General features: G+C 41.0%; 1 protein-coding gene across 1 annotated transcript in view; it reads right to left on the bottom strand.

Annotated features, from left to right (window-relative positions):
- Window positions 1-22330, bottom strand: part of LAMA2 (laminin subunit alpha 2) — a 1107608-nt gene extending 1085278 nt beyond the window's left edge. Inside the window, exon 1 of the mRNA XM_030196530.1 lies at window positions 22110-22330. Within this exon, the coding sequence (XP_030052390.1) occupies window positions 22110-22188 (79 nt within the window). The 5' untranslated portion in view covers window positions 22189-22330. The remainder of the gene's footprint in view (window positions 1-22109) is intronic.
- Window positions 22331-23079: the final 749 nt, after the last annotated feature.

The following is a 23079-nucleotide window of genomic DNA, read 5'->3' as shown; positions in this document are numbered from 1 at the left end:
TCAGCCTACAACTACAAGGGGGGAACTTGTCAATGATCTCAAGGCAGCTGGGACCACTGTCACCACGAAAACCATTGGTAACACATTACGACATAACGGATTGCAATCCTGCAGTGCCCGCAAGGTCCCCCTGCTCCGGAAGGCACATGTGACGGCCCGTCTGAAGTTTGCCAGTGAACACCTGGATGATGCCGAGAGTGATTGGGAGAAGGTGCTGTGGTCAGATGAGACAAAAATTGAGCTCTTTGGCATGAACTCAACTCGCCGTGTTTGGAGGAAGAGAAATGCTGCCTATGACCCAAAGAACACCGTCCCCACTGTCAAGCATGGAGGTGGAAATGTTATGTTTTGGGGGTGTTTCTCTGCTAAGGGCACAGGACTACTTCACCGCATCAATGGGAGAATGGATGGGGCCATGTACCGTACAATTCTGAGTGACAACCTCCTTCCCTCCGCCAGGGCCTTAAAAATGGGTCGTGGCTGGGTCTTCCAGCACGACAATGACCCAAAACATACAGCCAAGGCAACAAAGGAGTGGCTCAGGAAGAAGCACATTAGGGTCATGGAGTGGCCTAGCCAGTCACTAGACCTTAATCCTATTGAAAACTTATGGAGGGAGCTGAAGATGCGAGTTGCCAAGCGACAGCCCAGAACTCTTAATGATTTAGAGATGATCTGCAAAGAGGAGTGGACCAAAATTCCTCCTGACATGTGTGCAAACCTCATCATCAACTACAGAAGACGTCTGACCGCTGTGCTTGCCAACAAGGGTTTTGCCACCAAGTATTAGGTCTTGTTTGCCAGAGGGATTAAATACTTATTTCCCTCTGCAGAATGCAAATAAATTCATATACTTTCCACAATGTGATTTTCCGGATTTAATTTGTGATGTGCTATCTCTCACTGTTACCAATAACCTACCCTTCAATTATGGGCTGCTCATGTCTTTGTCAGTGGGCAAACTTACAAAATCAGCAAGGGATCAAATACTTATTTCCCCCACTGTAGATGTTTTCGTTCGATTATGCCCCTCCAAGTCTACTAGATCTGCATCTATTTCACAATCTATGTTTTTTCTATTACATGTGGACGGGCATTGTCAAAAGAAACGTATAAGTCAGAATTTGGACATTTTACAAAGACGTCCAAATTCCGAACCGGGAAGAAGGTCATTTTCGAAAAATATGGACGTCTATCTTTTGTGTTCGAAAATACCATGGACGTCCTGTGATTTGGACGTTTTGCGATTTGGACGTCTTTGATTTTCGGCCATTTTTGAAAAAAAACCATTCAAGTTTAAAATGTCCAAAGTCAAGCCATTGAGATGTAGGAGGAGCCAGCAGTTTTAGTAGACTTATCCCCCCTGACATCCCAGGACAGCAATCGGGCACCCTAGGGGGCACTGCAGTGGACTTCATAACATGCTCCAAGGTACACATCCCAACATTGCTCCGTTTCCTTGTGTGCTGAGCCCCCCCCCCCCCCCCCCAAAAAAAAACCCCAAACCCACTACCCAACTGTACACCACTACCATAGCCCTCACAGGTGAAGGGGGCACCTATATGTGGGTACAGTGGATTTCTGGAGAGTTTTGGAGGGCTCACAGTTTCCTCTACAAGTGTAACAGGTAGTGGGGGTATGGGACTGGGTTCACCTGTCTAAAGTGCACTGCACCTACTACTAAACTACTCCAGGAACCTACATGCTGCTGTCATGGACCTGAATATGAGGCTGGCAAGCAATGTTCTTCAACACACTTTTTGGGGGTGGGAGGAGGTTAGTGACCACTGGGGGAGTAAGGGGAGGTCATCCCTGATTCCCTCCAGTGGTCATCTGGTCATTTGGGGCACTTTTTGTGCCTTAAAAGAAAAACAGGCCTAGCTCAAAACATCAAAGTTTTAGTGCTGGATGTTTTTGCTTTGTTCCATTATGGCTGAAAGACGTTCAAGTCTTAGGAATGCCCAAATCCTGCCTTGAACACGCCCCAGGCATGCCCCCTTGAGATTTGGACGTCCTTCTGATGGACTTCAGAGAAAGACATCCAAAATGAGGTTTTGATTATACTGATTTGGACGTCTCTGTGAGAAGGACATCCAAATGCTGATTTACATCACTTTTTGGATATCCATCTCTTTCGAAAATCAGCCCAAAAGCCTCATGGACTGCGAACAAGCTTGCTAAATTAAATAAATTGTCAAACAATTCTATAGATAAAAGTAGGTCTTGCACAACTGATATCAGGACATTAGAACATCCTATCTATCCTTGCCCTCAATTGCAGGACTACTGATGCTCTATTTGGAAAACCATATCTGACATATTGCATATTACAGATCCAATTTCATGTCAGTTAATCATATTAGGTTCGGTAGCATTACAACCCACTCTGGATAAATATCAGGCAAATTTGACATTTTATTAGGCTCGGCAACAAAATGATTTGTTTTTCTTGGAAAGGCTTGTCTAAAGCATCATACATGGCGTGGTGGAACTCTCTCTGTTTATTGGCTAAATATGAACAAGCAGCTAAATCACTGTCCAACTATAAAAAGGTTTGGACTCCTTTACACAAGTATTTGAATACTTCTAATTGAAAGTGTTATAATATTAAAAGATTTTATTTTTATTTTTATTTTACACTGTGTACTTTGTATAGCATTTAGTGTATGAGTTTGTGTCAATAATGCCTCATGATATTTACGCTAATACCTGGGGGTTTTTTGTTAACTTGTTGACTAATTTGGTTAGTCTCTGTTTTCTATATTGTACCATGTTTTTTATTGCTATGATTACAAAATAAAAAAATATTGGAACTAAAAGAACAGATTTTGAGCTGTCCTAAATTAGGCCGCTTAGCTCTGCGGGTGCCGGCACTGAGTATCAGGCCAGCACCTGCATAACCCTGGGCTCCTCCCCGGTGCTGTCCCCAGTGCCACCCCAAACTGCCCACTTTTTGGTTGGGGTGTCTGTGGGGATATTCAGCTACATTCTCCAGTTAGGTGCCGCTAAATATCCCCACTCAGGTGGCAGGACGTGATTTAAATGGCAAGATAGGCTCCTGCCGGCTTAAATCGCTTTGAATATCGGTCCTTGATGTTTACTATTGTTTACATTATGTATGATACAGACATAATTCTTAGTACATTTATTGGGTAATTTTTAGACATTTCATGAGTTTGCAGGCTCTTTTTCAAAGGGAAACCGCACATGTGAGTTTTTTCTTTGAAAATCCATTTAATAGGGGTGCAACAGCATATACTGAATCCCCATGTTCACTTTTACATGCTTTACATAAGGTATATATGATTCTGTGGAAGTCCACATTAAGTTCTCCCCTGACCTCTCTCTGCTCTGGCTCAGCAGTTTTTTGAACAGGGTAAAAGTACTAACACTGTCACCATGCAGGTGTTTTTTTTTTACTCACTGTGAACTGTTTACCCACATGAAAAACTGAAAATTGTCCTCTCCATAGACCTGTGATTTTCAGACATCCAGGAAAAGCCCCTTTATCTCATATATATTCACTGTGGATATCCTGAAAACCTGACTGTCTAGGGATCTCCCTGGACAGGTTCGGGAATCACTGCCATAGGGGAAACTAGCTCATTTTAAAAAAAAACCCAGAAGATTTGTTTGTTTTCTTAGATTGTCTAGCACTTAATTGGAAGAAATATGCATACACTACATGGCACAGGCTTCTATTACTAGGATTTGGCCAGCACTAATCTAGCTTGCACAGGGCAAGAGGTGGAGTAGGATGGGATAGCATAGAGAGGGGGATGGCTCTCACGCAGTCTTTATTCTGAAAATAGTACACATGGTTCCAGCTTCATTCGTCTAGAATGTGCATGTCTTTCTCAGTCTGCATTACTAGGTATGTCTAAATTTAAGCAACAGCTGAGCCCTCAGAAAGTTGTAACCATGTATGTAATCTATTATAATAGGATACATATATCATTACAGACAGATACACACTACAGCACAATTAAACATTTGCCTGATTTAATTTGTATATGTCCAAAGTGACAAAGAGAAAAGCATGTTAGTGAAAAAATAATGAGATCAAAGCAATCTGTATTGGTAAAAGATTTTGTGGATTTGTACCGATAATAAAAGCAAATTTTCCCTGTGCAGATTTTTGACTTTGAATATCTGGGTTTACATGTATACTTTCGAGGTCCACAACCCAGCCTGCTTTTCAGCATTTCCGCAATGAATATGAGATGTATTTGCATGTAATGGAAGCAGTGAAAGCAAATAGATCTTATACATATTCATTGTGGAAATGCTGAAAAGCAGGCTGGGTTGTGGACCTTGAGGAACGGATTTGAGGACCTTTGGTTTAAAACATATCCATAACACAGTCCTTACACCTGTATACCCACCAAAATACACAGTATTGAAATAGCAGCATTTCTAAAATCGCTGCTTACTCTACATGTGTATAGCAATTTACAGTGTGTAAATCAGGCTTCCTACATGTGAAAGGTGCCTTATACACTAGTCTTGCTTTTTTGCTTGAGGCAGGGAAGTGTGTGTCTTGAAAAATTCAGCAAAATCATAGAATCAGCTCACAGATGACCAACACATGGTACGACAGCCAAGCAAAAAAAAACATTCTGAACTCTTTGATTTTGCCCACAACTACTCATTCCTAAGCTTGAAATGCTTATAATTACCAACAGTTCTTTATAGTTGTGCGCAGGATGATTCAACACATGCAATGCAAATAAAAGCAATGTGAGCATCCCACGTACAAGTTCTTAATACATGCAACGTGTATAAAGATATACTGAGGATGTATTTAAGATAAAAAGGTCAAGGTCACAGAAAATGCTTGCTAAATCCTATTTGAAATACATTAAGGGGGCCCTTTCACTAAGCTGCGTAGGTGCCCTACAACACGCCAAACACACGCCAATGTCCACTACGCATGCCAGAAAAAACGTTTAACTTTCTGGCATGCGACCGCTAACTGGGTGGTAATCAGTATTGTGTGTGCACTGACAATTACTGCCTGTTTAATGCGTTAGACCTTACCTCTAAGTGAAGGGGGTGGCAAGTAAGGTCTCAGGCCCAAAATGGATGTGTGCCAATTTTCACTTAGCCACACGTCCATTTTTTCAGCCAAAAAAGGCCTTTTTGCAGGTGTGCTGAAAAATGGACCAGCACAGTCCCATACACGCTGTCTTACACCAGCGCAGGCCACTTTTCGGTGCACCTTGGTAGAAGGACCCCTAAGGTTAATTAGGTAGATAACAACATAAGAATAGCCATACTGGGTCAGACCACTAGTCTAATCTAGCCCAGTATCCTGCTACCGGCAATGGCCAATACAAGTCACAAGTACCTGACAGAATCCCAAGAGATACGCAAGATCCCTTGCTCCTTACCCCCAGAGATAAGCAATGGCTTTTCCCAGGTCCACTTTATTAACATGTTATGGCTACTTTACCTCCAGGGTTGGTCCAAATTTTATTAAACCCACCCCCAGCTATGCTTTTACCCCATGCTCTGGCAATGACGTTGCAGAGCTCTAACTATGCGCGAGTGAAAAAATATTTCTTCTCCATTTGCATCCTTCATAGAGTATCCCTCATCTTTGTACTTCTTAAAGGAATACACAATTGATTCATGTTTATATTCTACACCACTCAGGATTTTTTAGACCTCTGTCATGTGATTGGAGGAGTGGCCTAGTGGTTAGGGTGGTGGACTGTGGTTCTGAGGAACTGAGTTCAATTCCCACTTCAGGCACAGGCAGCTCCTTGTGACTCTGGGCAAGTCACTTAACCCTCCATTGCCCCATGTAAGCCACATTGAGCCTGCCATGAGTGGGAAAGCGTGGGGGTACAAATGTAACAAAAATAAATTAAAGGATAATTCTGTAACTAGATACCTGAAATTCAGCATCCCTTTGCATATGTAGATGCACCAAAAACTAGCACTGATGCATGTAAGCACCCTAAGAGCTATTTTCTAGGGTGCCCATGAGGATTACAGCACACAAATGTAAGGAGGCATACACATGGCTGGGACTGGGTATGTCTTCCAGTTACAAGGGCAGTTTGTAGAATAGTGTCTTTATCTTTATTTAAAACGTGATATACTGCTTTCCTTTCCAGATCAGAGTGGTTAACAACAATTATTTCAAGTTAATTAAAAGAGGGAAAGAACTCCATCATTAAAAGGATAGACCTAACACATAGGGTCAATCAGTCACTATTGTATACTGCTAAAATACTATTAAATATTATAAAAAAGAATATAAGCCAATTAAGAAACAGGTAAGGCTTCTCACACTCCAAGCTACAGGCCAAAGACCAACCTACAGAAATGTGTCTTTAACAGGACCTTAAACCTTTTATAACTAGATTCCAGTTGGATTTCTTTTGGCAAGTCATTCCAAAGACATGGTGCCTGCCAGAAGAAAGCCCTTTCCCGAGTAGCCACCCAATGTGTCTTCAAAGGAAAAGATACTGACATCCTACAGTCCTGCATTGACCTGAGTCATTTCACAAGTTGCATACACCCTTGCCCCATTTAGACACACTCAATTATGCCCTGATGCCAAGTTATTCTACTACAGTATTTTATAACCCAAATAGGGGGGCCCAGATGTCTTTATAGAATGCACTGCATCAAAGCTCTGACCTCTTTAGCCTTTCCTCATAAGAGTTGTTTCATTCCTTAATCATCTCGGTTGCCCTTCTTTGTACCTTTTCTAAGTCCATAATATCTTTTTTTGAGGTGTGGTGACCACAATAGCACAATGCTTATCAATAACAGAAGAACCAATCCCCACGAAATAGCCGCGCTAAGCACCAAAGCAGTGGGGAAATAAACACTCACAATTAATCTTCATGCAACTGTCTTGGGGCCCCTTTTACTAAGCCGTGTAGGCACCTACGCACGCCAAATGTGCTTCCAAATTGGAGTTACCGCCCGGTTACCGCGTGGCCCTTGTGGTAATTTCAATTTTGGCGCACATCCACTACGAGCGTCTGAAAAATATTTTTTATTTTCTGGCGTGCGTAACGGACATGCGCCAAGTGGCATTTGATGCACGTAGATCATTACCGCCCAGATACTACTGCAAGCCATTTTTCAGCGCATCTTTGTAAAAGGACCCCTTGGGGTCTTGGTAGTCATAACATCTTATTGTAATGCTATAACACTTTTTTTTCTTACTTCTTTTTTCTGTATATTAAAAAATGTAGGAAAACAGGTCTCAGCAGTAAAAGGCTTAAAGCTGCAACGGTGATAAGCACTATGGCTATGTGCAAATGTCACCATTCATTTCAACAACTGCAGCGCCTTCTAAGTTAAGTTGAAATTGAATGCTTCCTTTGTCCACTGCATGCATGTTTTAAAGGCAATATTATGCATTTTGAAGTGGTAGTGACGCTTCAGAAAAATGTAAAGTGTTTTGGAAAATGCAAGAATAAAGGTCAAGAGGAAGGTTTTTGGCCGATGATTGGTTCAAGTTAGATGGCACTGCAGTTATTGAAATGAATGGTGACATTTGCACATAGCCATAGTGCTTATCACCGTTGCTTTAAGCCTTTTACTACTGAGGCCTTTTTTCCTCCATTTTTTAATATAAAGAAAAAAGAAGTAAGGAAAAAGTGTTAAAGCATTACAATAAGTTGTTATGACTACCAAGACAGTTGATGAAGGTTGGTTGTGAGTGTTCATTTCTCACTATTTTGGTGACCACAATAGCACACAGTACTTAACATGCAGTCACACCATGGAGCAAAACAGAGGTCACGTGATAGTCTCTGATTACTTCTCTATCCCTTTTGCGATAATTCTTAACATTCTGTTTGCTTTTTTAGCCGTCTCTGCACACTGAGCAGAAGATTTCAGGGGGGTCTTTTAAGAAGCAGTGGTAAGCTCAACGCGGGCTTACCACTCGCTAATCCGGAACTACCGCTGGCCCAACGCAGCCACTGGAAGTAATTCCAGCTGGAGCTTGCGCCATTTCCAGTACTCCGGAAGATCTTTTTTTTTATCTAGCATGACCCTAACCTGGCAGTAATCAGGCATTGCTGCTCGCTGCCTGGTTACTGCTAGGTTACCATGGGAGCCCTTACTGCCACCTCAATGGGTGGTGATAAGTGCTTCCTGCCGCATGGCCACGCAGTAAAAGTTATATTACCGCGTGGCCATTTTGGGAGGGGGGACTTTTATCCACTGTCATAAAAAGGGCCCTAGCTTGTGGGGAAAAACAGCCCCCTTCGCTACCATAGGGCCCTTTTTCCTGTAGCTTAGTAAAAGGACCCCTCAATGTCTTATTGATGATGACACCTAGATCTTTTTGCTGGGTGGTGACTCCTAATGTGGAACCTAACATCATACAGCTATAATTTTGTTTTTTCTTCCCAATGTGCATCACTTTGCACTTGTCCAATTTAAATTTCATTTGCCATTTGGATGCCCAGTCTTCAGTTCTCATAAGGTCCTCCTGCAATTTCTGACTGTCCACATGTGATTTAATAACCCAGTTGGGTTTTCAAGATTTCCACAGTGAATATGCATGAGATCTAACTGCATGCAGTGGAGGCAGTACATGCAAGTCAATCTCATGCATAATCATTGTGGAAATCTTGAAAACCTGACTGGGTTATGGCCCTCAAGGTCCGTGGTTGCTCACCCCTGTCATTGGCATAGATAGTATCCAGACAGTGCCAAGGTAGTGTGCAGGTGGAGCAAGGATAGAGTTGATACCCAGAAAGCAGTTACAATCAGACTGTTATCTGGATAACTATCCAGATAAAATTAGGACAGAAAAATTGCTACCCAAATAGCATTAGCACTGGCCACTCTACCCAGGGATATGTTTAAATACAGTGATTAGGATTAAAAACAATGCTGTTTATGGAGTTTAAATACTGGCACATGAATTTAAGGAACGTTATATGAACCAAATATGTGCTGATGAAATCACCTTCTTTTTCTGGGTTAAAATATGCATGTACATTTGGATTTTCAAAATTATGTAAACAAATGCAGACCATGCCCTCAGGTACTTCAAACAGCAGGTATACGTATCCATATATAGATGCTGAGCTGGGTAGGATTAAGGCATAGACAAACTAGGTGTATGTCTGGGTCCCAAATGTTTAGGAGGGGCCCTCTTAGATGTGCTGCTTCAATGGCTACCACAATAGATTTTTGCCCTTCAAAGTCAGCTGCTGGCTAAGTGTTGGGGGGGAAGGGTCAGAGCTACCACCACCACTATCTGTATAGATCTATTTTTCCTACCCCTGTAGTTTGTCTTCCATTTTCCTCCTCTGCAGTCAGAACCAAGCTGGACTCTGTTAGTGGGAGTTTTTAAATGTAGGTATATTATGGTTGGGAGTCAGCACATGTATTTGCTTAGAGCTCACAAAAGCTCTGAATGCAAATAAGTGTGCCCACATATTAGACAAGCAATTTTCTGACAAGCCGGTTCTGTACATAAAGCACTATTTTAGCAGCAGAAATAGCTTTGAAAGTTACCCTCACTGATGCCTTAAATTAAACCTTTATTTGGATTAATTTAATTTACCCTGACATATGTATTTCACATTTACAGGGGCTAACCAAGTGCATTGCAGACACAGCTCTCTTCGTGCATTTTAAAATGTATATAAGAATCAAACGGAAATGATAAGAGGGAAAAAAGTTTAAAGATTTTACAGTTTTAGGCAGGAACATGAAAAAGCAATCATAGGCCTTAATAGGACAGAGGATGAAAAGAAAAACTCTTTAAAACAAAGCAAAAAGAAAATAAGAGGAAAAACATCAAGATAGGCAAAATCATACCAGCCAGAACCTACATCCTTTTCCCGATGCTGATTTCCTTCCTCCCTCCCTCCCTTCTGAAGGCAGCACACCCTTGACCAGGCCACCCCCACCCCCAGGCCTATCTTTTAATTCATTGGTGGGCTAGTGGGGTCCTATGGGCAAGAGCGATGCCCACTTCCTCCTGCCCATTGCAGCATCAAAAGGCTGCTGTGACCTGTAGTGGCAGTCATTATAAGGTGAAAGCTTCACCAGGCAGGAGTGACTGGGCATCTCTCCTGCCCATTTCCCCACTGGACCACCAGGAAATGGGCAAGTAAGTCTAACACGATCCAGGGAGGAAGGGGGCCTTGCTGTTTTACTGGGGGAAAGAGGGAGAAGGGTCTTCATGTGCTTCAGTGGAATTGGAGGAAGGGAGAGGGGATCAGAAGGGGTATTGGCACACAAGTTGTGACCTGAAAGTTATGCGAGTGCCAGCCAATTTTCAGTGCTGGCACATGCATTGCTAAGCAGGTGAATTTAGGACTGTTTTTTGCAAAAACCTCAGAAAGGCGGTGTATCAAGTCCCATTTCCCTTTCCCTTTGTTTTGTTTTTTTAAAAGGTAGGCCTGGGAGGGTCTATCGGCATGGAAGAGGAGGGGTGGGGGCTTAAGGGCGTACTGCCTTCAGGTGGAAAGAAGGGAGATGGAAATTAGGATTGGGGAGGGGGAAGAAGTGAAGTACTTTATATGTATGCATATCCCAGATGATATTCATCTGGGGCCCTTATAAGTGTCTTATATTGGTCCCAGTTGAATATCAGCTGAGACCCACATAAGTTCTGTCAGCCTGTGCAGTTTGACTTAGCACCAGATATTCAATGCTATTGCCCAGACATGTCCCAGCATTGGATACCGGATACTAATTTTGCCTCTCTCTCCCATCCCTCTTATTATTGTTAAATGTAACCTAGACCTTCACTTGTTGTTCTTTCTCTTTTTCTCCCACCACAAATGCAAGTGCAGAGACATATACCTGCTACTTTATACATAGAGTTAGCAAGTGCATACATTGATTGAGATATTTTATAATCAAGGGGTCTACCCAGACTGTTATCCTTACTGGTGATTACATTTGCAGATGACACAAAATTATTCAAAATTGTCAAAACACATACGGATTGTAAAAAAGTGCAGGAAGACCTTAGGAAACTGGAAGACTGGGCATCCGAATGGCAGATGAAATTTAATGTGGACAAATATAAAGTGATGCACATTGGGAAGAATAATCTGAATCATAGTTACCTGGCTTCACCTTAGGAGTCAGAACTCAGGAAAAAGATCTAGGCATCGTTGTAGACAATATGATGAAATCTTTTGCCCAGTGTGCAGTGGCAGCCAAGAAAGCAAATAGGATGCTAGGAATTATTAGAAAAGGGATGTAAAATAAAACCAAGAATATTATAATGCCTCTGTATTACTCCATGGTGTGACCTCACCTTGAGTATTGCGTTAACTTCTGGTCGGTATATCTCAGAAAAGATATAGCAGAATTAGAAATGGTTCAAAGAAGAGCGACCAAAATAATACAGAGGATGGAACTCCTCCCATATGAGGACAGGCTAAAGAGATTAGGGCTCTTCAGCATGGAAAAGAAGAGGGCTGAGGGATGGGTATGATTGAGGTCTACAAACTCCTGAGTGGAGTAGAATGAGTAAAAATGAATCAATTCTTCACTCTTTCAAAAAGTACAAAGACGAGGGGGGCACTCAATGAAAACAAATAGGAGGAAATATTTTTTTCACTCAAAGAACAGTTAAGCTCCGGAACTCACTTCCACAGGATGTGGTAACAGTGGTTAGCGTATCTAGATTTAGAAAAGGTTTGGACCTAGTTCCTGAAGGAAAAGTCCATAGTCTGTTATTGAGATGGAAATGGGGGGAGGGGGGAGTCACTGCTTGCCCTAGGATTGGTAACATGGAATGTTGCTACTATTTAGGTTTCTACCAGGTACTTGTGATCTGGATTGGCCAGTGTTGGAAGCAGGATATTGGTCTGACCCAGTATGACTATTCTTATGTTCTTATGTTGACAAGCCATATACTATTAAGCCAGCTGGAATTTTATAATACGCGCTTTTAGTGTGTATATCTCCAAATAAATGCATAAAAGAAACTGCCCACCTCCTAACTGCATACTATATTGATTGCTGTAGCTGTTGTCTTCTTTTGATGCTGCAAACAGTTAAAAGTTGCTAGTGTAATAGAATCTGGGACTATAACACATCTTTTGAGTTCTGAGACTGTGACAGTTCTTCCTGTGGGTCCACTAATGGCCTAGTTGGGTAACAAAATGCTATTTCTAAGATCGCAATCACATAATTAATACCAGCAGTACTCTTCTTCTCTCCCTTTTTGCCTCATTGATGTAATTAAGTGTAGTTACTGTGTGACAGATGGTACAATGTGTATTATTGATCTAGAAGGATGTCCTACTATGCCACTGACTAAGTATCGTAGGAGTTTGTTTCCACTGCTACTGTACTTAGAATGCCAAGAATCAAAAATCCTCTAGCAGGGAGGTTCAAACATATTGTCAGACAAATGTAAATCATCTTTGTAAAACATCCTGTAAAAATGCAACAGAATTTGTCAGAATCAAAACAGATCAAAAGTAGGTCAACTCTTCTGGATCCATCGAAGCTGCAGGTTAGATCCACTGGCTCATAAGGCTAAACAGAAACGGTTGACAAACTTGTCATAGACATGACAAAAGGCGTTGTCTCTAGCAAGTGTATGTGGGATGCTTAGGAAAAAAATGTAGGAGAAAAAAGAATGATGCGGAGAGGGGTTGTTGTTTTATAGTTTGGGAGGAATTACATAAATGGATCTCAAAAAGTTCATCAGTTTTCATACCCAAATCTGAGTGCCAGACTTACACCTGCTAAAACTTGGTGTAAATCCTGGCACCCAAGTTGGAGGTGGAGAAACATTATTTTATAACACTGTGCTGAACTTTTTGGAATGCCCCTGACACACCCATGCCCCTCCCATGGCGACACCCCATTTCGGGTTGTGCGCTATGAGATTTAGGTGCCCAGCATTATAGAAAAGCACTCAGCCAGATGTGCGTGCAAATCCTAATGAATGCCAATTAACATCAAGAATTGGTTGTTGGCATCCACTTATTGGTGGTTAACAGCTGGTTAGCCAATTAAACTGTGCATGCATCTCGGCAGAATCCAGGAGTTTGTGTGTGTGCAAGGAAGTTGTCTTCAACTTTTTAAGTTTGGTAATTTTTTTTTAAATGAAGAGGATCAGTGGAGAAATTTACACTAGTGAGAGTGGGGGTGGGGGTAATTCTATAACTAGGTGTGTGATAGGTGCATACTCTATAAAAGCAGACCCCTAGTTTTTTATACTATACTAACGTAACCAGGTTTATTGCATGCATGTGTGTCCACCTGTAAAATACGTGCTATGTATGATAGATGCCTATTTACAGAATAGTGCTTAGGCCCATATCTGGCATATGCACGCATATGCTGATATACTGAACATTAATGTGTGTAACTGGTATGTAAAGGCTGGCACCTACTTTATACAATTACTCACTGAGGATCAGAATGGTTGATAGCAATTTTTCCTCAAACACTGCTGTTTTATCAGTGTTGTCTAACACCATCACCAGTGCCTATGGTTGCTGCTTCTGCCTTTCTGTTGTTCAGCATGATTGAGAGGCAGGCCCAACCCTTGGTACTGGTAAAGAAGATGGTGTATGAGAAATAAGAGGAAGATACAGCGGAAAGGGGCAAGGAGGACCAACTCAGCAGAGAAAGTGGAGCAGGAAGTAGTCCCATACCCCAAGTACTATATGTAGCCAGAAGGTCATCATGAAAAGAAGAAGTGGGAGATGGACCACAACAAACAGAGACTGGAGGGACATAAACTTGAGTAAAAACTGTTTATTAATAAAAGATTCAACACAACGTATTTGTAAAAATAAAACTCAAGTGCTTTTTAGCACTTGCTTGAGTTTTATTTTTACAAATACGTTATTTATAACCAAAGGTCTTTCTAAAGACCATTTTGCATTCGACCATACCAGGATAATTGATGTTCATTCATCCATCTTTCCATACAGACTTGAAGCAGGCCTAATGGCTGAAACACAACGTTGTGTCGAGTCTTTTATTAATAAACGTTTTTTACTCAAGTTTATGTCCCTCTAGTCTATGATTGCTGTGGTCCATCTCCCACTTCTTCTTTTCGTTTTGAACTGCTCCGTGGGACCTTTGAGTTCTCCGCGTTAGCGGATTCTCTTAGCCAGAAGGTCATGAGTCATCCTCATGAACATGCAGGCTGTTTCACTTTTATACAGAGAATGTGAAATGACTGTTATTGGGGCAGAGCTTTAAGTTTCACGTTTATTATTTCTTAATATACTCCCTATCAGGAATATCATCTGGGTGGAGAAAATGTAAAAATTGTTATACTGGGTCAGACTGAAAGTCCACCCTGCTTCCAACAGTGGTCATTCCAGATCACAAGTACCTGGCAAAATTCCAAAGAATAACAACATTCCATGCTACCAATCCTAGGGATAAGTATGGCTTATCCAGAGTCTACACTAATAGCAATTTATGGACTTTTCCTTCAGGAACTGGTATAAACCCAGGTGTGCTGCTTTTACCACATTTAACTTCACCTAAACTATCTAGGGCTACCACTTGCAGGCCCAAGTTGTATGGCAGGTATCATAGAAGATGAATAGATGACACTCCTGGTACTCTTACTTCTGAAACAATGCTTTCCTTGACTGTACCTAGCATCAGTGTTAGAGGTGTTTGTAGAAGACTTGGAGATGTTATTGAACCAATCTGGATCTTGATCTAGAGCAGTGGTTCCTCAGGATACATACAGCCAGTCAGGTTTTCAGGATACCCACAATGAATATGCATGGCTAAATTTGCATACAATGGAGGTAGTTCATTCAAATTTATGCATGAGATATTCATTATGAATATCCTGAAAGTCTGACTGGCTGGATGTGTCCCAAGGATGGGGTAGAGAACCCCTGTTCTAGAGCATTGGATTTCATAAAGAACTAGCAAGCTCAGTTTATAAGTAATGCATGGTTCATCCCTTTGAGCTTCTTACATCCACTTGTTACATTTTCTTCACTCACGTGCAATAAACTCTGGAATTCATTGCCAGAGAATGTGTAAAGGCAGTTAGCTTAGCGGGGTGTAAAAAAGGTTTGGACGGCTTCCTAAAGGAAAAGTCCATAGACCGTTATTAAAATGACTTGGGGAAAATCCCCTGCTTATTTCTGGGGTAAGCAGCATGAAATGTATTGAACTTTTTGGGGATCTTGCCAGGTACTTATGACCTGGATTGGCCACTGTTGGAAACAGGATGCTGGGCTTGATGGACCTTTGGTCTGTCCCAGTGTGGCAATACTTATGTACTTATGTAGGCAGTGAGTCAATAAGTTAGCTGCTCTCCCAGCTGGGTAAAACAACAAGCAACTGAAATGTTGAGTTGACGTGGCCTGCCATATAATATAGTGCTAATGTTCAGTGTACATATGTTAGAAATAAAGAGCCAAACACAAGATGAAAAACAAAAGTGTTCCAGACCAAAGAGACTGATTTTCCTGCATTCCTGTCAAATGGTTAACGTGTTCAGACTGTCCAAGTTCCTGAATGGAATGGAGATCAAGAAAAAATCTATTCTCAGTTTGTTACTACAAACATGTAAAAAAAAAAAAAAAAAATGCTTTTGCCACCTGGTAGTGATTCAATATTCCAAAAACATATGAAACTCATGGGAATTCTGTACTGAGTTACAGTACATCATGAGTGCTTTATTTTAGAATCTGGCACTACTGTATTCTTTGGTATTTGCCAGGGAGTCAATGTTCAGATGTAGTCTATGTGACTGGGTGAGATTATTATTTTTTAGCCTGTAACCATAGTGCAGTCCTATTGACAGAGCTAGTCAACCGTCGTCCATCTGTAGGTGTCTAAAATTAGTAGAAAGAGCCAGCTGCCTCAAACACTCTCTTTTCTAAGACAAAACTCACAACATATTTTATAAAGTAGGTGTCAGATATCCAAGAGTAAAATCTTTGAGCACAATAGCCTGAACTAATTCAGAAGCATTCTTTGAGTCCTAAGTCACACTGGGTTCATAAGGTCAGTTTTTTGCATAACAAATTCATTTGAGATGAGTTATGACAAGTCCAGTGTGTATCTCCATAATGCAATTTTATTTAGCAAAAATTGTAAAGGAGATTGAAGCAGGAACTGAACATATATATTCTTACGTAGTCTAGGGCCTGTCTTTCACATCACTAATACATATTCTTAATCCCATTAAGAATATGCTCTTTTCTGTTTTCAGACTGTAGGCAGAGTAGTTTACCTATAGTGTGCACCCTGTCTCTGTCATGAGGCATCACCCAAACTTCTCTTCCATATGCAAGAGCAAAATAGAAAATATTAGTTCATGAGTCCAATGTTTTTATTTTACACAATATAGTAAACAAAATACCCAACACTGTAATAACATTTCTCAAAACGTTCAACTACCATAACAATCACTTGACTTCTTGAAAATAATAACCACACCAAAATGTTTACAATGATATTATTATATTTTTATTATTTTAGTGGACCAATCAGAGGTGATGGTAATGTCGTATTTATATAACAATCAGTAGGAGGCCAGTGATGCCAAAAATCTTCATCAGACCATTTTATAAAATGAAAGTTTGCATTGCTCAATGCTAAAATTTAATGTAAAATGTAAAGTGGACTTCATTACAGTTCAGTCTATTTTCTTCGTAGAAATAGAGACTTATCTCACTGTGCTCAGGAAAGCCCTTTGCCAACATAGCTATGTTTCATTCATCTGCATCAAGAGAGGTGATCTCCTTAAAGTGATTCACAAAAAGATTCATAGAGGGCCATCTACTAAATGGCAGTAAAATTTGCAGTTACCACAGCTTAACACGGGACTTTATTGTGAGCGCATTTCCACTATTTTTTATTGCAGGTTGTGTGTTAACATTCAGATTAATGTGTGGAATCTGCTGGAGGCAAACCTGGAAGAACTTAACCTCTAATTCTAGAAAGTTGTGCACTCAAATTTCTCACTAGTGCAAAGTTTCACATGCAACTTATTAAATAAGGTCAGTTATCGCAAAACTTGATGGATTAATTAGTTGCTAATTGGCCTTAACAACCAATTATTGGCTATAATTGGTGTTAAAGGCACTAATTGGCAGTTTATGTGCGTAACTGCCCTTAGTATTCTATACATTGCACGCTCACATTTCAGAGCATGCAGGGGTTGTGGACCTAGGAAGGGGCATAGGCGTGTCAGGCAGTTATGTGCTCGGTTTATAGAATACCAGTATATACACGCCTAACTGTCTATAGCCAGGTTTGAGTGCCATTGAGTTAGAGTAAGTGCTCATGACTAAAGTTACATGTATATATGTGGACTCACACTAGAATTCTATATTGCCAGTTGCTGTTATAGAATTGCACTTAGTGGATCTTTTTCTAAAGGGTGGTAGAGCTACCATGTGGGTAACATGCAGCAAAGCATCACTACCGTGGGGTGTGACCAGATGCCCTGCTGTACTTCTGGGTTCAGTATGCGCCATTTCCTGTGCTAGAAAATAGAAATTATTTTCTAGCGAGGTGGGCAGGAAGTAGACGTGCCTAGCAGTAATCGGGCAGTGCACATCCATTGCCCCGTGCTGCCTGATTACCGCCGGATTATCACATGAACCCTTACCACCAAGTAAATAGGTGGTGGTAAGGGCTCAGGCAGTAATGGCCACACACTAATTGTGAAATTAGCACATTAAGGACACCAATGGGGAAAAAAGGCTTTTTATGGCCGTGGTAAAAAGTGACCTTGGTGCATAGCAATCCCATGCATGAACACTACCGCAATACACCAACAAAAAGAGAAGAAAGGGGTAGACCAATGTTGTTCCAAAACAAGTGGTTTATTTATAAGTCACGGTTACAAAAATGACTTCTCTTTTTGTTCGTGTTTTGTTGTTAGAGGGCTACTTCTGCTTTTTCTCTTTTGCTTTTTCCAAGACTACCACAGGCCACTTTTTACTGCAGCTCTATAAAAGGACCCCTTAGCACGCATCATCCCAGAACCTAACTTTAGGCACTCTACTACTACTACTACTTATCAATTCTATAGCTCTACTAGACGTACGCAACGCTGTACACTTGAACATGAAGAGACAGTCCCTGCTCATCAGATCTTACAATCTAATCAGGACAGACAAACAGGACAAATAAGAGATAAGTGAATTACTAAGGTGGGAATGATAAAACAGACATGGGTACTGTACAAGTGAATAGAGGTTAGGAGTTAAAAGCAACTTCAAAAAGATGGGCTTTTAGCCTAGATTTGAAGAAGGCCAGAGATGGTACTTGAGGTGCTGATTCAGGAAGTCTATACCAGGCATATGGTGCAGCAAAATATAAGGAACGATGGAGTCTGAAGTTGGCAGTGGAGGAGAAGGGTACAGATAAGAGAGATTTACCTAATGAACGGAGTTCCCAGGGAGGAGTATAGGGAGAGATACGAGAGGAGAGGTACTGAGGCGCTGTATAGTGAATGCTCCTGTAAGTCAATAAGAGGAGTTTGAACTGTATGCGGAAACGGATAGGGAGCCAATGAAGTGACTTGAGGAGAGGGCTAATATGAGCATAGTGACACTGATGGAATATAAGTCGTACAGCAGAATTTTGAACAGATTGAAGCGGAGAATTACTCTGTAGTGCCTCCTATTTAGGAGGCAGTAAGTGGTCCTGCATTAGGCAACTAGCATATTATTTATTATTATTATTATTATTATTATTATTATTTATTGCATTTGTATCCCACATTTTCCCACCTATTTGCAGGCTCAATGTGGCTTACAGAGACCTGTCATGGCTTCGCCATTCCGGGATATCAGATACAATAGGTGTTACAAAAAGATCCAGAATGAGAATCCAGAATCAGAAAAAGATCTACGCAGATAGTTATAGAAATATAGTTAATGGCATGGACTCTGGACATGTGTGACCCTCTGTATGTGAGCTGCAAATTTAATTCACACATTATATTTCTTACTTTACCTAGCTTACTGGACGCCACTGAAAGCACATTATGTGAGAGACTTCTCCTCTAACTTATGGTGGACATGTGAGACTGAGATAGGAAATTGTGGAATATCTCCTCTTTCAATGTAGCCCTACAAAGGAGTTCTGGTGCTAGGTGAAAATTAAAGAAGTTCTTCCACTATACACACCTCCTTTATACGAGGGTTTCATATTGAGATCATTATAACCAGGCCGCTGAGAAACAAAGCTGGGCCCGGGGCAAACAATCTTATGGGCCCTGCTGCACCCCCCCCCCCCCCCCCCCCCCTACACAAACACACACACACACACACACACACACACCGCTTCGCCATCAATCAAAAGTAAAGTCATTGGTTGGCAGGTAGCAGCAATCGAGAGAGAGTGCTCTGTCAACCATAGGTCCTTCTTCTTGCCGTGTCCCACCTCCTGTGAAGTAACTTCCTGTTTCCGTATAGGCGGGACACAGCAGGAAGAAGGACCTGTGACTGGCAGAGCAGTAGAGGATGAGAGGGATTTGGAAGGGAGGGAAGGATGCTGGATCTGAGTGAGGCTGTCAGGTTAGCTGCAACATCACTGAGGCCCAATGTCGGGCTTTCCTTGGAGACCGGGCTTGGGTAATCTTCTCCCCACCTCTTCATGGCCCTGATGATAATTAAATGTGGTTCCAACCATCTTTTCAATATATAATGCAAACATGGTGGGACTCAGTTTGTGTTTTATAGAAATATGAAGTAGCATTTTTGTAAAGCATGTTTATCTCTTAAAGATTACTTGACATTTCGATATTTATGTTGAATTTATTGTGGATATTATGCTGCTCTAATACATGTTCTCCTGACAAACTTGAATGCAGCTTTAATTCTGATGAGAGTTTGTTTTGCATTTTTCTTCTTTTCACTTTTCATTTTTCATATTACTATAAGGACCAGTAATATGATTTTCCAAAATTTTAAATAAAGAGTAAGACTTTAAAAAGTTTGTGCATAGTAAGTGCAGCGCATTAACTGCCAAATGCCTTCCAGGCCCACTCTCTCCGCCCATGCCATGCCCCCTGACATAAAAAGAACTTAAAGGTACACCTAAAGTTAGGTGCCAATAACATGCATTCCTCTTATGTGTGTAATTAGCAGCAATAATTGGAAGTTTTGTATGTAAGCATTAGGTACTATTCTATAAAATGTGCACCTACATTCCTCAGCATGCAACTGCATGGGAGCATTAATGTGGATGGGGCATGGGCATGCCATGTGTGTTTTGTGCAAGGAGGTTTAATTGACAGAAGACGATGGGAGCATGCTTTGCCCATTTATCTGGCTTGAAGTCAGTAGGCGAGCTTGCCACCATACAAGGCAATGTATTTTGAGTGCTTCAAGATGGTGGCTGCAGTATAGAGAAGCAATTAAACCGTCTTGGGTGTAGACAGTTCAGCCTTGTCATATGGCACTGCCTCCCTTCAATCAAACCTGCCTGATTTCGCCTAACAATGCACACAGTATATAGAATAATACAGGTTGTGAATGTGGCATGGTGCATTTAGGTGCATCCACTTATGCCTGCCATTAAGTTGACATAACTGGCTGTGCCTATTTTATGGTGCATCAATGCCGCCTTATGCACTGGATTCTATAACAGCTTAGGTGTGCCTAAGCACTGATATAGAATTGGCACTAAGTCTGGCTTTTATATGGCACCAGTTTATAGAACTGCCACTTTAATGCCCAATTTACCACCTGCTGTGAAAATACCACAAAGCTCCTTAAGATGGTTCTGCACTAGTACTTAGCTAACGGTAAACTGAGAGTTAAGTACTTACTGTGGTTTAGTAAAAGGGCCCCTTTGGTGCCACCCATTATAGTTCAGAAAATATAAGCTTAGAATTTGACATGATGCATTATTTATGATATGCAAATGGATCAAAAGCCATTATACAATAAGCCAGAGTCAAAGAACCACTAAATAAACTTTAATTATTGTTCTTTGTTTGACTATAGATCTTTAAGCGCCTTTCTAGGACTGATTAATAGTGTGAAGTTGTTAGCTCTTGATGGATTATCATCAGAGGTTCATATTAGAAGTTCATTTAGCATTATTTCAAACAAATTACCATTCGTGTATGATAGAAACAGATTCCACAATGGGTTCTTCATTGAATTTACCATGTGAACAAAAAACATTAAAGAGAAACTGTTCTAAAAATGTATTTTTCAATTGCCACTACTTTTGAGTTTCTAAAAATAAAAAAAAATTAGAAATTACAACATGGAATGTTAGCAGAGTCTCTCAGAATCAGAATGACAGAAATTCCAGAGAGGTGTTTGAGATCAGTTTAACAAATGAAAGAATGCTGACCATTTCCAAACCTGCCACCAGTTTAGATCCATGAATCTTTGCCTTTTATTTACAGACAAAATCAAAGTCAGACTCAACCTACTTGAATCTTGCTCAGTTAAGAAAAGCTAAATATACTAAATTCATACGTGTTTGATGTATCAAAAGATCAGTAAATTGCTAAAGGTGTCTTGTCCATGTGAATCTACAAATATCTGCATCCAGGCTGGGTCAAAAGAGTCCAAATTAAAGAAATGTGATGAAAGTACCATGAATAAATCAGATTTCAGTGTGATGGTGATGATGGTCCTTTCCCAGTTCACCTCTTAATTACCTGACGCACCTACTTCCTCCACTATTTCCCACCCTGCCTGAGATTTGGACTTAATCTGAGCTGGTTGCACCATCTCCATTACAAAAGCATCTGAACGTCAGACTACATAGATGATCCACAGATGAGGTGAGCTAAATACAGTAGCAGACTTTTAACAAACACTTTTCTTTTTGCCTAAAACAATTGTTGTCCCTTCTCAAAGCAGGATAATAATGATCTAGCATTTATCCCTACCTTAGGCACACCCAACACAATTCTAATCACCTTAACTGAATATCCTGCTGCAGTGCAGAACCACTTCAGAACTTGAAAGCAAAAGTTACTGTCATATATAATCAGCTGTTTTGCACATTAATTTTATGAAGTGTTGCATAACGAAAAAAAACAAAAAGTGCCTAATTCCAGCACAGCCCATGGGACAAGCTATCAGTTTAATCAAAGTAGTGTTGGTGACAAGTGCCATCACCAGAGGGAAATCATGATAAAGAAGCTTACTGTACCGTACCTCTCTGCTGGGCTTTGCTGCACTGGAACACCAGCACCGCAAGCAAAAGGAGCAAAAAAGTTTTCCTCAAGCCGGTCATTTCTCTACCCTGTAGCTGCCCTGAGGAGGGACAGCAGGCCAGGAGCTGCTTCTCTTTCCCCTCACTGAATGCTGTCCTGTGCTGCTAGAGGCTCCCTTAAAACCCTCTTCTGGCTAAAGTTAGATACAGTTTGGAAAAGACACTCCGCCTCTGTTACTCTCTCCCAGAAAAGCAGATGGAGCACAGCCCCAGCATGAGTCTGCGAAACTTGTGCATAGTTGTAGTGAGGGTGGGGGAACAAGCGCGTCCACAAATACAGAAACCGTGCCTACTGTATAGCACTCCCACTGGCTTTTAACCCATGACAGATCTTGCCCTTCAGAAAATGGACAACGTTAAGCTAAAGATAACATCTTAGAATGGGATATTATTATACAGGACGTGCAGTTTTCCTGTGCTGGCTGCTACAATATTCAGTTATGGGAGGGAAATTAACAAAGTAATATTTGTAAATTTCTCTCTCTCTCTCTCTCTCTCTCTCTCTCTCTCTCTCTCTCTCTCTCTCTCTCAAAGCAGTTTATTGCTGAAACAAGCAGGCTCAAAACAGAGAACTATGAAGACTCACGAAACGCTACACAAAGTAAAGTCTCAGTTTTTACTGCACCAGTCGGTGAAGAGCCCAGCATTTGAATGAAAAGCTAAGGCAACGTTAGCTATTTTCTGTATATTGACTTTTTTCACACACTGAAATCATGGAACCTTCTGTGCTTAACCCTGGCATTAGTATACAGGGAAATGCCTTTTGTTGATGCTGTTTCAATAAAGATGCTCATTTATCAGAGGACAAAAATAACGGGTCCAGTCTGTGCTTTCCTAGAATACCAACAGACAGCTGTGCAGGTGGAACAGATGTGACATTTAATCTTTTAATGAAATTGTTTCATTCATTTT

The sequence above is a fragment of the Microcaecilia unicolor genome, chromosome 3, assembly GCF_901765095.1.
Source record: "Microcaecilia unicolor chromosome 3, aMicUni1.1, whole genome shotgun sequence".
Taxonomy (NCBI): domain Eukaryota; kingdom Metazoa; phylum Chordata; class Amphibia; order Gymnophiona; family Siphonopidae; genus Microcaecilia; species Microcaecilia unicolor.
This window is presented reverse-complemented; position numbering and strand designations above follow the sequence as displayed.